We start from the raw sequence: 18,023 nt of genomic DNA, 5'->3' as shown, positions 1-18,023 counted from the left end.
GCTGTGCCTGGGGTTTACCTGTGAGCAGAGGCAGATAAAGCAAACTTCCTCCCACTGGTGATGTGTGTCAGTGAGGAAGGCATGTGGCTGCTGTGTGCACCTGGCAATTAGTCATGCAAATCTGATCCTGTAATAGCAATCAAGGCATCTGCTCAAGAACAGAACTGAATATATTTTCAGTCTATGCTGAGATTATCCTTTTGTTAGTGATAGTCTGTGCATTACTATTTACTATGTGTGATGGTCATGGAGGTTCCAGCCACACAGGGTTAAGACACTGGGGAAAAACAGAACAAAAAATGTAGTTTAGCCCAAAAACCTTTTCAAACTGAATGCTACAGCTTTATTAATAATTTTGTGTTTTCTTGTGGCAGCACTTAAACACACTTAATGAGCACACTTAACCAATCTGACACAACTTGAACTACAGCTCATGTTTTGTAGCTAGTGAGATAAGAAAAAGTCAAAAGAAATGCTGATTTGCATAAAGCAGTTTATGGTCCTGCATGAAATGACATCTGTAGTGAAAACATAAGGTCTGTTATCACAAGGAGGACGTGATGTACTATGAGGAACATGCAATTGATACTAAAGTGTGCATTGACAAAATGTTGTGATTCACTCTCAGGGCAGAAACCATTTAAACTGTTGACAGTAGCCATGAACTATGTGCAGTTAAAATTATTGTCAAGCTTTAAGATTAAAATAAGGTGATCTGCAGTGTGTTATGAGTAAATATTTGTCTTGTTTTAAAGTACTTGTGGGTGTTTACCCTGCATTCAGCTTAAGGTTCACTTCCTGCAAGCAGTGCTGGAAGAAAGGTGAGGACATTTTCGTTCCAAGCTGAACAGCAGCCACAGGGCAGGAGCAGGTCCTGCAGTGCCATGTGGAGACCTGGATGGGATCTGCTTCCAGCATGAGGAGAGCACCTGTTGGTGATTCCTGCACATGCAGCCACCTCGTGGCTTTTTCCTCAAGCAGAGCTTATCAGTGGGCAGGGCATAGATCAGGATTTCAGATAACTGAGCTGTAATTCCAACTGCAGTAGCATCTAACCTTGTACCAGATACTTGGCTTTCCTTTGCAGTGATCTGTTTCCTGCTGTAGCAGGGTGTTAATTCTGATTTTCCTCTGAAAATTGTTTAAGATTTGATTAAATAATTTTACAAAAGGCAGTTAATTACCACACAGAAAAGTAACACAATGGCAATGGCAGTACTGTGATGACTGGTCTGTGAGGACATTGTAAGTCAGTAACTTCACCATTCCATTAGTGATATTGCCAGAAAAGTTATGCAATCCTTACGTAGGTAAAGTGCTGATTGAATTTGGATGACAGGCATGGGCTCTGTGTGGGAAAATACTTTGATCCTGGAAAAGAGCCATCAGTTTGAGGATGGAAATTAACATGAGGCTTCTCATTTGACTTTGGCCAAAGCCTACAGAAACCTCGTGTCCAAGGCTTGTCTGAATGGAACCTTTTGTTTAACCTGAGTGCCCAGAATTTGTGGGTGTGGAATCAGCTGTGAGGGCATGCAGGATCTCAGGGTTTAGGAGGACTTTGTACAGGCTGAAGGGGAATGAGGCCTCCTGAGGTGAAGGACCAGTGACAATTCTTACCATCTTGTTAATCAGCCCAGCTCTGGTCTTAATGATAAATAACAATATCTGTATTGCTTGATTGGTATTTGGACTGCTGATCTCAGGGCAGAAGAAATATTTTCCTTTGCTCCAAATATCCTGACTGGCTTCTCTGTTGATGAAACATTCCTATGGTGGTTTTATTTTACAAGCCTGAAGGCATTTTTACATGTTATGGGCAGCCTTGTGTCACGTGTACATCACGTTCTGCCTTCCACTTGTGTAACTGGGAAAAGTTTTTCTTTCAACTGTCCCACTTGTCACTGCAAGCTGCCCTTGAGTACACTCAGTTGGATGGGTTTTGGTAAGAAAATCTAAGTTCGTTGCACTGAATCAAAAAGCCCAAGAGAGTGCTTGTGTTGCTCTAATTTTCATGAAGATGAAGCCCTCCTGAGAGTACCTTGAGGAAGGCCCTCCTTGGATTGCTACCACTGGTTTGCAGGTGAAGTCAACAGATATCCTAAGAAAATAAGTTTGGGATCAGATTTTTTCACTAAAATTGATTGAGGAATAGTTTCTGAATTATGAAGAGGATGAGGAAGATTTCAGAGAAAACTGCAGGCCAAGAGGCACTTCACATGCTGAAGCAGTCAATGAAGATGCATTCACTTCTTTAACTGGTAATCCTCAAGGTCATTTCTTCAGAAATATTGATATTGTAACTTTGATTAGCAAAACCTATCCATCCGTGAAGCCTAACCTGAGCAACATTAGAGAAAATATTTCTGTGATATCTGTAGGAGGACCAGTGACAGGAAAGCAAACACTTTTAAGGGAAGAAAATTAGGCTGCTTTGCATGGTGATGCCATGAGACCTCTAAAATCTCTTGTAAGTTTTAATCATCCATCTAGCATGGGTCTGATTTCAGCTGCTCTGGGACAGATGTGTCAGAGCACCCTCAGAGCCTCTCAGTGAGCTGCAGTGGCGTTGCTTATTTGCACTGGTGTTGAGCAGTGAACCCTCAATGGCACAGTGAACATGTTGGTCTGTACTGTTACAGTAGCAGGGGCAAAGAGGACATCTACAGAAATACTTTGGAATGGCAAATTATTTTAGTACTCTCCAGCCACAGGCCCTTACCTTTCTGGGTCAGAGGTTTCTCTAGCACTCTTGCAGTATTCCTGCACCAGACTTGTGCATCTCATGGATTCCACAATGAGCCAAGTTACCTTGGCTCCACCAGGCATTAGGATTTCATTTCAGGCTTATGAAATCTTAAATAGGACTATATCCATATTGCTGAGGTCAGCCTTTTAGCCAAAGAATATTTCAAAAAAAGTCAAAGTCAGTGTAAATGCCCAGAAGAACTTCTATCAGGCATTTAAAACATAGTCAGTGTTAGGAAAAATAGTGTAATGCATGAAGAAAGGCACCTGGTGGACTGTAGTGTTTACTTGATTTAAAGCTATTAGAACAAAAAGGATCTCTGTGTCCTAGCTGTGTTTCCAAAATAGTATCCCTCATTTTCTGTTTGTTTTGAATTTGATGCTGCAGAGGTATGAGAGCCCAAATGTTTTTGGTGTACGCAGTGTAAGGAAAATGGCTTTCACCCAATGTTAGTGGCCTGAAAATGGGGATGTGCCTGTTGGGAGCATGGTGCCAGGGTGGATTTCCTTAAACTGAAAGCAGTTTGAATACACATACTCTGCACTTTGTTTGCTGGAAGAGCTAGTGCTGGTAATACAAGAGAAGAAATGGCTTCCCAGAATTTGTACAGTCATACATGTATCTGTGAACAATATGTTTGTGTGTGCCATTTATATAAGCACTCACACACCTACCCAGGTATAAGGGATGTTTCTATTTTGAAAATTAAGTCTAGAGGTGATGTTTACATGCTGCATTGCAGGGCTGTTTGCAGTGTGATGGGTAATTCTGCCATACTTCCTCTAGCATTTCAAAAATCCATGCAGATTAAAGTGCATGTTTTCATTACAAACCATATGATTTCAGTAGCTCTTCTTCTTAGTTTATATGTGGGAACTTCTGTCTGAGAATTCAGACTTCTATTGTGCCAAGTTTATAAGTTTCTTAGTTGTTAATGAAAGGTAACCTATATTTCTAGTCCTGAAACCTATTTTTGCATCAACTGCCATTTTATAATGAGCAAAGTTACCCAGGGTAACCTTCATCAAACTTGAGTTCTGGGGTCATGTTTGGTTCTCAAGAAATAATGAAGATTTTTGCCATGGTCTTTTCTGTGCCCAGGTCACAAAACAACAGCACTCATGAGTCATAATTTGCTGTAGAACAGTAATCCAAACATGTGGTGGTTTGGTGGTGCATCTTTTTTGCTGTCACTTTTCTGAGATGCCTTTGACACTTGTAATGCAACTATCTCTGACTTTGTGATGTATAAAGTATGTACTGTGTAAAACAGAATAGCAACATGGATTTAATCTGTTTCTCTATTTAAATCTGTTAAACAAATTCTTCCTTTTCAGGATATGGGTATGAACAGCATATGCTAATACAAGTGTTTTGGGAAAACTGTGTGTTTAAAAACTTGTACTCAAGCTAACGTGCTTGGGTTATATATAAACTGCTAAAGCCATTTATTGCTTCACATTGCCATGCCTGTGATGTGGATGTCCTTGCTCATCTGATTCTAGGCCTGGAAAAGGAACAAGCAGAAGGTTTGGTTTGGTAGATAGTTTGTTAGTTCAGTGCCAGCAAATGCTTAATTGTCTGCTGGAAACTATACTGAAATAACACTTGTTTAGAGCTTGCAAACTCTCAGTAGATGTGAATAACTCACTTAACACCAGCTACTCATTGGAGAATTGCAGCCATGTGCCAGTGTGTGCTAATGCAGCTGCCTAATGTGCAAGTGCTACCCCTTGATCTCAGTGGATCTCCATTTGATCTGCAGCTTAGTATAAATCAAAGTGACATGAGAGAGAGCTTCTCTGCTCCATTGTGCCTTAAGTTATTAAAAACCACATTTTTCTTAGACTGGATGCTTATGCATTCAGAATGCAATTGTGTATGATGCATTCAGAATATAATTGTGCTTGTCAAAAGAGAGTTCGTGAGGGTCTTCCCCAGACTGATCACATGATAAAAAGCATTTATAGACAGTGTTGGTCCATCAGACTGATGTCCAGACTGGAGAGAGGAGTTTGCAAGTTTTTAACCATAACTTCCTCTGAACTGTGAGGGCAGGTGCAGGGAGATGCACCTATTGCCCCATTCCTGGCTGGCCAGATGCAAGTTCATCCCAGTTCAGCACTGCCTAGGCTCTGCCCCTCAGCAGAAGTTTTCAGGTGGTTGTGGAGGCCACCAGGACGTTGCCAAAGCAATGCCTTGTACAAGAACTAAGGGATCATGTGTAAGCCTGAGAGCTGTGGCCAAATTTAATTTTGAATTTAATTTCAGCTGCCCTCTGCCAAAAGGAATGCTCTTTTGATGACACCAAATAATGCTTTTTTAATTAGTTTCTTTTACTTGAAATGAAGCAAGAAATTGATCAATATTCTTCCACAGAAAGATAGCATGTGTATTGTTTAGGTGATTGAGTTGAAATAAATGTTTTCTTTGAATAATACCAACTTTCCTGTTTGTCAAACCCAGACGATGCATAGTTGGGTGGGTGAGGATTTGCCAGCTAGGACAACTACAGCCTCCTCAGGGCCTGGTGAAGGAAACTTGGAGGAGAAATGTAAACAGGTAGACTGAACGCCTTGTGCACTAATCACACTAATTGTGTTTGCAGTCTCAACTCAACTGTCTAGCTGTGTAAAGAGACCTGGACTGGGAGCCTGAAAAAAGTGTGTCTGTCTCAAATATTTTTGGCTTTGATGTGTTTTTCTGTTAACTCTATTGTTGCAATACCTGATAAAGCATCAGGGTGCAAAGTCCCCTTCTTTTATGGGGCTGCCAGTGTTGGGAGCCCATCACCAACAGATGTTTGAGTAACTTGGAAACTGCCTTCATGTAGCTCAGGCAACTATCTGCTTGTTCTGCTTGGTCCACTGGAGCAGCAGCAGTCATAAGGCACTTCTATTAATCCTAGGTCACTGACCACATTTCTTTTCTAAAATCAATGGATTTTTCCACTTAGCCTTGATCTGTTTGCTTAATAAACCCAAAAGATTTCCAAGACGTTTTATTATAATTCAGCCAAGTTGAAAAAGTTACAGATTTTGATGAATCTGACTATCATCCACCACCCAGGTAGAAACAAAAACCAGATATTGCTGAAGCATTTGTGTCCCTTTAGCAGTTGAAACTGTTGGACAGCAGGAATTGCAGTGACCGGAGTGTGAAACTTTGAGAGCTGCTACTGGTTTGTGGAACCTGATCTCTCACTGCATTGTGATAAGGAAAATAACAAAGTGACATAAGCAATCCTTTGCAAATGATTCAGAACCTGACACTGAGCCAGACCCCCTCTCTAGCACAGTCAGGCTCTGAAGTGACTGGAGTTTCTCCAGCTGAAGGCAGCAGTGAATGGCTTCATTAAGATTAGATAATCTGTAGGGTCTACGTTCTGTGTCACTGAAGGAGATGGATTAGTGTTCTGTACTAATGGTACAGGGACACAAAGGCAAGGGAAAATTCAGATATGACTTTCTTCAGACTATATATCATCAAGCATGAGTGTTGCATGGAGAATGTTTGCACATTGTGTACAGAAATAAGGGGTTTTTTATTGCTTGTTGTATTTATTTACTCTGACAGTAATCTAATGAAGCAAGACGTCCAGAAATTCAGAGATTATGAAAATGTCTCTTGTTTGTCACAAGCTGAAAATCCACAGATTTAAAATTCTTAGAAGCATTATCAGTAGAAGATGTCCTTTGATTAGGTAAAAATATGCTAGATAAGTGGAACTTAGAGGATTAGCAAGTGTGTCCTGATCTAACTATTAAAACAGATGTGGAAATGCTGCTCCTGATGTTCTTCATTGCCAAAATAAAATTCCTTGTGTTAGAAGCATTTCAGGAGTGAAACTTGAAGCACTTTACAAATGTAATTTCAAGCTAGCTTCCAGCTTTTGAGGCCACTAAGTAGCACTGTTGGTACAGTGGTAGGGACTAAGACCTTTGTGTATTAAATAATAAGTAGGAAATTATGGGCACCCTTTCAAATAATGACTTTTGCCTGAAATAAACCTGAGAGGGCTGTTGGATGTCTGAGGACAATTTAGAAAGAACACAGACAGGGTTTTACCCATGTAACTCCAGTGTTGTCTTTGAGACCTTTCCTGGAGCACCACTCTCACAATGTAGTAGTCCTTGGCTTTATTTCAAAAGGCATAAACTATAGGTCTGTTTTCTTTGAGGCCACAGAAAATGTGAGCATAGGGAGCTGCTGTTAAGCATGTCATTCAAAGCCCAGTGACTATTTACAGGTGACAGGAAAGCTGCTGAAGAGCACTGGCTATGCAGAATTCTGGCAGACACCCCTAAAGACAAACTGTATTTGTAAAATGAGGGAGGGCAGACGCAGTTCTGTTGTTATTAAAGCCAAAACGCAAAAGTGGAACAAAACTGTAGTGACCTCTGAGACCTCTCAGCTGCTCCTGTAGGACAATGTCTGTGCTCTTAGTGTTTGTGGTGGAGCTTTGCTGAAGGTTTCTCTCAGATCTCTGAGATGCATCTCAAACATTTCTCTTGGGCAGCTCCTGACTTAGCAGTTGATAACTCCAGATTCTAATCTTTAGGCAATCTCTCAATCTGCGAACCTTGTTGATCAATTTTTGTAGGGTTTGGTTTGGGGTTTTTTAGTTTTGTTGGTTTTTATTTAATCTAAGTGAATGTGAGATCTGCTTGTTCTGACACAGAGGATCTGCATGTCCACTCCTAACTATCAAGGATATGCATGCTGTTCACTAGTGGGAATGTTCATTGGCATGGCTTGTCACTTTGCATTCAGTTCAACTTGCTGTTCCTTGTTCTGAGATCTCTTGTGTGCAGTCATATTTTTATTACAGAAAATACTGTGCTGATGAAAGCTTAAAAGTTCTTGGATCAAAATGGACAGAAATACACTTCCTTGTTGGATACCAGGCAGGCTTCATGGCAGAGTTGTCCAAAACTTCAGGTCAGAGGAGGGTAGACAATGGAGTTGAAAAAGGCACAGGGAAAACTATCTCCCCACTTCTTTCATCCTTAGATCTATAGAGTGGAGTGAATAATGACATGCTGTGTTTCTGTTCAAATCAGTAAGAGTTTTGGCAGGAGAGGCATCATGATCCATCTGCTATGAAGTCTGAAGACCTGTTGTTTGCTGCAGTCCTTGGAAGCCTGTGGAGTGTTGTGGGCCTTGGTTCCTTTGTTGGCCATATGAGAAGGATGATACCAAACTTTCATGGATGGAAAATGTTTTTCTATACAAAGCTGTGCTGGTTGCTGCTGCTGACAGAAGAAACAGTATAGCTTGAATTGCAGTTTGCACACTGAAACAGTGGGGTGCTGTGATTCCCGTCCACTATGAAGGGTGCTTGTGTACCCAAGTTCATCATCTGTGAAGAATTCCACTCCACAGGGAATTGCAGATTCAATTAATTATGGCAACTTTTTGAGCACATAACTTACTAAAAAATCCTTTTAAGTGATGAGAACAATGAATGTACATTTATCGCCACAGCAGTGAATGACATTTGTACCCTTTTCAAAGTTATTTTTCATTTTTAGGAGATTTTAGAAAGTTTCTGAAAGGGTCCAACCCAACTGTCTGCTCTTCCTAAGCATATGTGTATGCTTTTCCAAAACAAGAGCATTTGTAGCTTTGCTGCTTAACTTTGTGAGCCCAAGCCACTGCTTTGTGTGCAGATAGGTATTCTGGAAGTTGATGTGTCAATGGCTCCACCCTCCTTGGAGCAGGTGCTGCTGCAGACTATCAGAGGACCTTCATCATAGCTTCTTCTTCTTTTTTTTTTTTTTTTTTTTTTTTTTTTTTTTTTTTTTTTTTTTTTTTTTTTAATTGATGTTTGTTTTTTCAAGGTAGTCAGGGAAAAAGCCCACAGAATAGTGCATCTACACAGGTTGGATGCTGCTGGGGAAATCCATTTAGGAGCATGTGGTGTTAATTACTTTTTCAGGTCTGCACACTGTGATTTATTCTGCTTCCATTCCCATTTGATTCCATTGTCTTAGTTCAGGATCTGCAGAGCAGTGTGTTTGCTAATGGACATGGAGAGATCCTGTTCTGGCAGGATTTCTCTGAGGCACATAAAGCAAACCCTGTCCAGTAAAATTAATGATAGAATTCTCAATTGTTTCAGTGGTACCTCGGTTTCACTTACTAAATTTAGGAAATGTGGTGGAGTTCAGCTGGTCCATGGTTGGAGAATGGTGGTTGTCACCATCCTCATAAGTCTTCCACTTCAGATGGAGTCTTTTATTGCTGAAAAAGCCTGAGTGGTCAAGACTTAAAAGGAGAGGTGAATAATCTGTTTGATGAAACAAACTTGGGATCCCTAGGAAGAGAAGAGGTTGGGTGGGAAGAGAGCTCATTCCATTCACACATAAAATAAAAAGCACAGGAATGACAAATTGCAGTCCTAGAGTCTTCATATTTGTTTGAACTTCTTGTTTTATTTGTTTTCAGTAAATCTTTGCAGTAACTTGTTCAGTTGAAATATGTGCTGGACAGGACAATGGCAAGAGTTTCTCACTAGGCTGTGAATAGCTATACACTTCACATCTGGGAAAACAATGATATAAATGGAGAAATATATTTAAACTTTAGGAACTAAAGCTAACTGTTGCTGTTAGTAATTTGTTATGATATATCACAAAGAACATTTCAAAGATTTTTCTGGTAGGGGAGTCTTCTTTTTGAGTGAAGCACACATCACTTACTATAAGGATCACTACCAAGAGAATGCATGCTCTTTTCAAAGAACAAAAACTGATGATCTCTTTTTTCTTCTTCTTTTCAGGCAGCACAAATAGTCCTGATTTCTCTCTTTGAATTGAACACTCCTGAGTTTACCATGTTACTTGGTGCCTTGCCAAAAACATTCCAGGATGGTGCTACCAAGCTCCTGCACAACCACCTCAAGAACTCCAGTAACACCAGTGTGGTGAGAGGCCCTTGTCCTTGCAAACAGCAGCGCCCCAAGGACAGCAGCTCATTGATAAGCTGTTGCAGATGTTCAGTTTGAATTATCTGTAACTGTTGTCTTGAAGCAATATGGCAACAGAGGCTTTTGTCTGATTTTTCTTTTAAAAGGAACCATTAAAATAAAACACTCAGTTATTTTAAAATTTAATATAGTCCTAACCAGAAGAGATTAAAAAATTACTGAGAAGTGCATTAAAATTGGTGGGGTTTGTGCTTTCAAGTGGGTGGTGCTTTTGAAAGTCCTGCCAGTAATGACTTTTTGGCTAAAACAGATCCTGATACCACAGATTTTCTGGGCTTATGACTGTTATTGGGATCAATTTAATAACTGTTATACTGTCTGTTAAGGAGCCTGTAGGATCTTTAATATGACCTACAAGGTCACCTCACTCTATGCCTATTACCTTATGTTTTGCTTTTATATGAAGCTCTTACATATTTTTATTTCACTGAAGGAATATATTAGTAGATTTAAACAGGAAATTTCTTTCCCTTTCCAGAGCAGCAAGGATTAGGGAATTTTTTGTCTTTTTAATGTGGAAATCTTGTGAACTTGCTGGAATTTGAACCCTCCTATCTTTGCACTTCCACAGGGCTAAATAGAATTTAGTGTAAGCTAGAACTGCAGCATTAGGCTTCCAGGCAAATGGTCTGGATTCTCTAATACTTTTGACTCTCTGTGAAAAGTGTCAGAATTGAGAGCAATTTCTACTCATTTTGCTGTGGTATAAAAGATTGTGCAGGCCAGTGGAAAAATGCTAAGTTAGACTGCTTACTTATGCTCCTAACGAGCATAATCAGAATGCTTTAGACAATGTGGAAAATAGCTGTGTAATTAGAATACTAAATTGTCAGGGTAATGATGAGCATATTTTGGAGCCTTGCAAATCTTGTTTGAGAAGCTGGATTGATTGACCATTTCTCTGACAATATTTGCAGGCCATACATGTTGTGTATTTAAATTGCAGGTACTGTGGGTTGTAGAGAAGCGCACATACACTTTCTTTATCCTCAGATAAAGGAAGGAGCATATTAATGACTACATGAGCCACGGCTGCAGATTTTTAGGTCAAAAGGCATAATCAAAACTGCACTAAGCTTGTCTAGAGCAAACAGAGGCACTGTTTGGACCTGTTGCTGTACCTGCCTGTGCATTGCAACACGTTTCTAATCCCTGTCTTCCTGCTTCTGTGTCAGGGTTCCCCCAGCAATACCCTTGGTCGAACTCCTTCCCGGCACTCCAGCAGCAGAACCAGCCCCTTAACTTCACCTACCAACTGCTCCCATGGTGGACTGTCTCCAAGGTAATGTGGCAGGCTAATTAAACCCCTTGCAAAATACTAAAGGATTTCAACACCAAGTGTGCGCTTGCAGAATATGACTCACTTTGAAAGCAAAAACAAGACAATAAGTTTGCAGTAGATTTCTGCAAAGAAGCAGTGTTTGAACATGATAATAAGTGGCTGGTGATTGACTTCAATATGTTCCAGTCCTCATGCTGTCTGTGTAATCTTAATATCTTTTCTTATCATATTAGTTTTCTTTCATGGCCTTCTTCAGAATTACATTTGTGGATAATGAAGGTAATATTAATTGACAGCATTAGAAATAAGGTCTTGTTGAGATTGCCTATGTCACAAAGCCTGTGATGACTCTCAGAACAGGACTTTCAGATTGTGCCATTTTTTAGGTGTGGACCTATAATCAGTAATTCTTCTGGCTATATTACAGGGCTTGAGCTGCTGAGAGAAGTGCTGTATCTGCTGTTCCCCTCTTATTCTTTGTGAGGATGCAGGACAAAGAGAGTTGGTGGCTGTGTTTCAGTGCTGAGTACCTCCCACATAGCTCACCTGGCTCCTCAGCAGCAGAGCAGTGGCCTGGTCTTTTGAGCAGCAGGTCTATTCCAACCAGGTGTTCAGCTGAAGCTGCAGGTGCTACCCTAGAATATTTTGGTCCTGTCCAAAATTTTGTATTCAGCCAACATGGGCTCTTGGCTGCTGGGAATGTGGATGTTTAGCAGCGTTAAAACTTAGAGCAGGGGAGATGACATTGTAGACAGTTTTGGAGGTAAGCCGCAAGCTGTTATCTGGACAAGCTCTAGTTCATGCTGGAAAAACTTAAATTCTGCTGTCCATGTCTGCCTGTCCTCTTCATGGCAGGTTGTGGAAGAAGCATAAGGAACCATGTTAGGTGGGACTGCAGTTCATAGTGCAGTGAGTGTAGCAGTTTACATTGAAATCTGTTGATCTGCCCATGTTACTTGCAAAACTCTCTCTGAAGGGATGCTTAGACATGTGAGTTCCAGTGTGTCAGGAAAAGTACAGGCCTTTAGCATGTAATGAATAATTATACTAATACCAGCAGCATAGGAATCATTGGTGTTTCCTGAGAAAATTTTGGGTATCTAAATACATCTTTGTGACTTCTAAATCTGCTGTAATTCAAAGCTAAACCAATAGTTTGAAAGCCAAAGCCAAGTTGCCTATTATGAGTTTTTTCCACAAAGGTTTCATTAAGAAATTAAGTGGTAGAGTTTCAGGGGAACAGTTCCAACTATGTTGCTTCCTTTTTGACTAGCTTGAGCATTGTTGCCCTGCTGATTTCTGTCATGGGAAATTACTGACTGTGTCTCCCTGTGGTTACGTTGTGGTTTTGTTGGCCATGTTGGCATGTGGCACTTATTTTGTAATTCCACAACCTTTTACCATGCCTTTTGGGTTTTGCCATTGGGACACAATTGTTTATTGCCACTTCACTCACTGTTTTCTATTTGTCTTTGCATTCTTCTCACCTCTTGATGTCAGGAGGCAAATATCAAAGTATTGATTAAAGCATCCAGTGTGCATTGTTGCTGTTGCTTTCTAACATTTTGGATTTAGAAACTAAAGGGTTTTTTCTATATGTGATTTGTTCTCAAGGACTAGTTTGAGAGAGCATGTAATTCCAATGCATTCTGCCATGGATGCAGTTGGCCAGGAATTTCCTTTAGAAAACAATCATTCCTTCAATTTTATAGAGTTCTTGCAGGTGTTTAATCAAAAATTTAGGTGTCTTTTTAAGAAATGTGCCCTGCTTCCTTGCTAGGTGTAGTTATTCAAGAGTGATGTTCAAAAGTTACTCTTCAGTGATAGGTGAAGGTGGAAGCTGCTGTGAAAGCCCTTTGAAATATTTGGAAGGGAGAAGCTGTCCATTTTTGTGGTGAGTGCCCTCTGAGCTGTAACAGTATCTGCAGATTTTTGCCATTTGTAGAAAAGGCAGTGACAAATACTGCAAATCAGGGGCAGGAGCTTCTGAAGCTCTCCTGGGCTGCATCCTTCTTGGAAATGTCTTGAGTAGCACAGTTTGGGCATGGTCCTGACTTAAAGGGAGAATTTAGCTCTGGTTGTCCTTTCAGAGAAGAGGCTTTGAAAGATGTGCTGACAGGTTGTGGTAAGTAGGGTGTGCTGCAGCATCGCATTCTTTGGTATAGGTGTTTCAGTGTCATGTTTCCATTTCAAATGCTTGTTTGCTATTCAGCATTGCTGGGAAATGTCACTTTTCTCTCTACAAACTCAGAACATAAGCATGCCCAGGTCATTCTGATAGCAGTGTAAAGGATAAAGATTCCCAGTTTCTTTGTGTAGCTCTCCTCCAAAAGTAGTCTTGGCCTTTCATTTTAATGGGGCCTGCTGCCAAATGTTTGTAGTCAGGTTGTGCATTCCCATTGCCTCCTGGGATGCTCTGTGTGCAGGCCCTGCTTACTCTGTCCCTGCCCATGTCTTGTACAGACAGCCTGAGTGTAGTCAGTGCAAGGATTATCTCCACTTCTTAATGCCAGCTCTGGTTTTGAAGGTTATGCTTTCCTTGCATTTTTTTCTTGGTTCACAGATTGGAGTCAAATGCAGAGCCATACATGTCTTTGGAGCTGGGATATGTGCAGAAAGGATGACTGGGTCCTGTAAAAATATGAAAATGCTGCTAAGCATAGCTGCTCTCCCATATTACTGATGGTTTGTGGGCAATACCCTCAACATTAGTCAGCAAGGTTTCCTTTGTACAGATTTACTGTATTATCTGTGTGTTCCAGGTGACTGATTTTTTGGGAGTTGTGTGTGTATTTATGTGTACATGTATTTGGGCTCTATGGATAGATTTTGAATGTTTTGGCTGAAGTGGACTCTGCAAACAGCTGATTTGCCTATCCAGATGGTAACATCTGCTTAAGTATCCCCTGAAGTCCTCAGGAGGGTTGCATGCTTTTAGGGTCTTGGACAGAGTCCTTGCTCCTGCCTTCATTTACTCCCTCCAGTTCTGCTTCATGGTCACTATAACATATCCACTACATCTGTGAGTTACTTCTGCATCTGTATCTGCTTTTTTTTTTCATTAACAGTTTTAGATTTTGGTGAGAGGAGTTATGGAAGAGAGATGTGCTTTCTGAAAAAGAAAACAGGGAAGGGCATTTGGGAACACTGAAAATAATAGGAAAAAACCACCAGACTTCAGACTGAAAGAGAAGAATGTTTCCTAGGCACAGCACAGATAAATGGCTTGGGTTTGTGTAGGACGGGGAAATGTTCTGAGATTTAATAAATTATGTTTAGTACAAAGTGGCAAGCACTAGGTTGTGAAGTCCTTTGGTTTTAGAATACTGTTCTGAATGGTAAATTGACTTCTGCAAATTGAAATTTTACATTCAGGTTGGGAACTTCACATATTAGAATTTTGTAGGAGTAATTGAATGAATACATTTGGAATGAGTTTCTGCCATTATTAGTAGCCCAGAAGCCTGTGCTTACTTTTGTTTATTGAAAGCAAATAAAAATCACCCAAAATTAAAGAAAACAATTTAGTCTTTCAAAGATCTTTAGAGGAAATGCATCAGAATAAAAGGCTACAATTTTGTCTGGCTATGTCAGTTTACATATTTGTTATTTCACTGATAATAAAAAATACCATTAAAAACAAAATTTGATTGACACTTTCAGTATTAAGTTGAGCAAACAAAGACATGAAAACAGAATTAAAATAAGCCACTCACTTTATGCAATGAGAACAAGCCTGCATTGTTTGGTGGCCTGTGTTCAGGTAGGTGAGACCTGAGCTGTGAAACTTCTGATAAGCAGTCTGGAAGTCTGGAGTATTTCCTTGATGATACTGGCATGTAATAGCTGTGGGATTTGATTGCTGGTTAATGAGTGAAATTCTTGACACTGCTCTTCAGAGGAGTTTTTTAACTGGCTTTGCTGCTGTTTGCACTGGAGCAATTCTTGACTTGTTTGTCGCTTCTCATGTGAAAGTATCTTTCACTTCCATATGTACAAATACAATATCCAAGACAATGTGCTGAAATGTAATAGAAACAAAGTAGTGTTGTGAATACTCCACCAGCTGAAGCATCTATTCTCATTGGAAGGTGATTTTGAAAATCCATGTACTGTAATAGGAAAAGGAGAAAAGCAGAGATTGGATAAATTGACACAGGAATGGATGTCTTGATCCAAAGGCACAGGGTCATGCAATAACTTAAAGGGGCCTTGAAAGTTTAAGGAGCAATCTGAATCAACTCAGAGGCTGGTTTCACCCAGTCTTTCCACCTTTGTCTGCTGAGACCTGGGCTGGGTCCCCATGATACATTTACACTCCAGACTGACTTTTCACTTGCTGCATATTTGGGTTCAGTTTGAATTTGGTGAAACAGGATCAGATCTTAAGCCCTGCAAAAGTTTTCTGATTATGTAGGGCCTGACTACAGGCTTTCATAGAGGCACCAGAAGACAAACTTTATAAGGTATCTTCAGGTGTCTAATAAAAAAATAAATTCCAATTTTTCTTTCTTCCAGGGAAATCCTGTTGCTTAGAAACACCTGCTTAGAGTTTGAATACACGTGTGGCCAGGGATTGCTTGCATAGAACATTATAAATGGAGTTGTTTCTAGAGGCTATATCCATTTGTGAAATCTACTGGTTAGTACAAGCAGGGACTGGATTTTTTGTGAATCATATTATGTTAGGAATAAAAATGGAAGTGAATAATAAAGACCAAAACAAAGACTTGTGAGGCGCAATGGAGTATTCTTGTTTAATTTTGTTTCTATTAATTTTTTTTCTCTCTCCAAGGCAGCATGACAGCACTAAGCCACTCAGATTATAGTTTCTTTTTTTTTTCCTCCCTCTCCTTTCTCTGTTTTTTCTCTCTTTTGTTTCTCCTCTGGTCACGGCAGTCGGCTCTGGGGTTGGAGTGCAGATGGGCTGTCGAAGCACCCCCCTCCCCTTTCTCAGCCTAACTCCATCCCCACTGCTCCTTCCCACAAGACTTTCAGACGCTCTTACTCTCCCAGGTAACAAGCTACCTGTTAAACCAACTTGTCTGAGGTGTCACAGTATTATTTACCTTTCACACCACAGGATTTGTTCAAATGTGGGACTTGCAGAGGCTTTGGTTGGAAGAGGAGCAGAGATGATGATTGCTTTCTGAGAGCAGGGGTGACAGGTGGCCACTTGCTCGCTGCTTGGGGAAGATGCAGCATGCTAGTGGGGATAAAATAAAGTGGATTTTTCCAGACTCTTTCACTCATTCCAGAAGATGGCAGGGGAGATGCTTCACAGTCAGTTTCCAATCAGAACACAGTTGCTGAGCACTTTTGGCAGGCACTGGTTGCGTTACGATGCCAGGGGCAGGATCTTTCAGTTTGGCTGCACTGTGCGTGTGGCACTAGAGGACCTTCAGATGGACGCATACAGCTCAGGAGTGACTTAACATAGAACTTTTCTTGTATAATGTGTTTGTGGAACATCTTGGAAATTTATAGTATTGAAATTAAAATTGTTCTTACCACAAGATTTGAGTTTATCAATCACAATTTCAACCTCTATTCCTCCTCCTGTGCCCTCAAATGTTGATCCAGTCTGCATACAGCTCTTGAATCAATAAAGTGGACTAAAGCTGTATGCTGGTTTTAAGAAAAAAAACCCAACCTGAATACAAATTTAATTTGTCAGATATCTGTTAAATTCCTTGGATTCTTTAAAGTTTAAACCCTGACAACAAACCATCTGTAAATGTGGTTTCTCCTGACTTAGATATGTCGGTTACCTGAGGAAGGACTATATAGTCTTTCCTTAAAGCCAAAGAAAAGACTTTAATTTTTCCTAATGAAAAAAAAAAGCAAAGAAATTTTTCTTTGAGGGCTCAAAGTTTGAGAACCTGTGACATCTGAGAGAGAAGGTAGAATGCAGTAGTAGGTAACTCTCTGAATGCCTGCAGAATTAAAAACTTCAAATGAATGTCCTGACTCTGCTAGGACTCTGTGGAGATATATATGGAGGGGATCCATATTAATTTTTGGAATAAAACTAGTTGAGAATGTTTTTTCTGTCTTCTTTTATCTGACACCAGATAATAAGGTTTGGAATAATGTAACATATATTCCAGCCCAGAGCCTGAAAGTGCAAGGACATGAGTTACTGTGTACTGCTTGAAGACACTAAACTGTGGACTACTTACACATAGTTTGGATTGGAAACTGAATAACAATTTATGGAAGTAAAATGTATTTCATGCCAGACTGGAAAACTACCAAATTGTATCTTTATAAGCTTACAGACAGCTGCATTGGTTTTGTGCAGCAGATGGAAAATAATGTTGTGACATCCCTAAACACTGCTCATCTCTACTCACTTCTTATTCATCCTGTGCCTTTCCTCTAGTTTTCTGCATGGGTCATAATTTTTTTTCCCTTTTGTGCCTTTTTTTTTTTCCTGAAAGGTGAGTGTAGTTCCATTTTGCTTTTATTCCCCCCATTGTGTTGTCTGTGAAGTATTCCAGTGCACATACTGTCAGTAGAGACGTGTGTTCACATTGTAGAATTTTCATTCATGTAGAGCACAGCCATAATGTGACCTCCTACACAGGCTTACTTCTGATATATGAAATCACTGGATTCTTTAGATCTTTATTAAAATGTGGGTTTGTGCTTTGACAAATGCATCAGATTGGTGGCTCTGAGACATTACCTTAGTCTCTTTGCACTGAAGAGTCTGTATTCTCATTGTTCTTTGGTGACAGTGTAGGGCAGAATTCATCCCTGAGGAAAGAAGTGATGACTTCAGCAGATTTATTGTCAGTATTATATTTGTGATTTTTTCTTGGTTTTTCTGCTATGGATTTAATTGTGTGACCTTTGGTAAGTCATGTCATCTCTTGGTGTGAGAACACAGGTACAGTCACATGTATACCTTTTCAAATGGGTGTTTCATTGCCCACTTCAAAGTTACATGAAAAACTCTTTAAGATCTGTGAATTAAATGTGCTTGAGCTCAAAAC

The 18,023-nt window shown here is 40.1% G+C and overlaps 1 protein-coding gene across 10 annotated transcripts in view; it reads left to right on the top strand.

Moving 5' to 3' along the window:
• CLASP1 (cytoplasmic linker associated protein 1) overlaps nt 1-18,023 on the top strand; it is a 159,023-nt gene that overhangs the window by 117,221 nt on the left and 23,779 nt on the right. For 8 of the 10 annotated variants that reach the window (XM_058028127.1, XM_058028126.1, XM_058028125.1 and 5 more), the window contains 2 exons: nt 9,534-9,677; nt 10,916-11,022. In XM_058028127.1, the coding sequence (XP_057884110.1) occupies nt 9,534-9,677; nt 10,916-11,022 (251 nt within the window). Of the gene's footprint in view, nt 1-9,533; nt 9,678-10,915; nt 11,023-15,921; nt 16,039-18,023 lie in introns of all 10 variants that reach the window. The other 2 variants (XM_058028119.1, XM_058028118.1) reach the window with 1 other exon arrangement.

The sequence above is a fragment of the Melospiza georgiana genome, chromosome 7 (genome assembly GCF_028018845.1).
Source record: "Melospiza georgiana isolate bMelGeo1 chromosome 7, bMelGeo1.pri, whole genome shotgun sequence".
In the NCBI taxonomy this organism is placed as follows: domain Eukaryota; kingdom Metazoa; phylum Chordata; class Aves; order Passeriformes; family Passerellidae; genus Melospiza; species Melospiza georgiana.
Note: the sequence above shows the minus strand (reverse complement) of the source record. Positions and strands in the feature narration are given on the sequence as shown.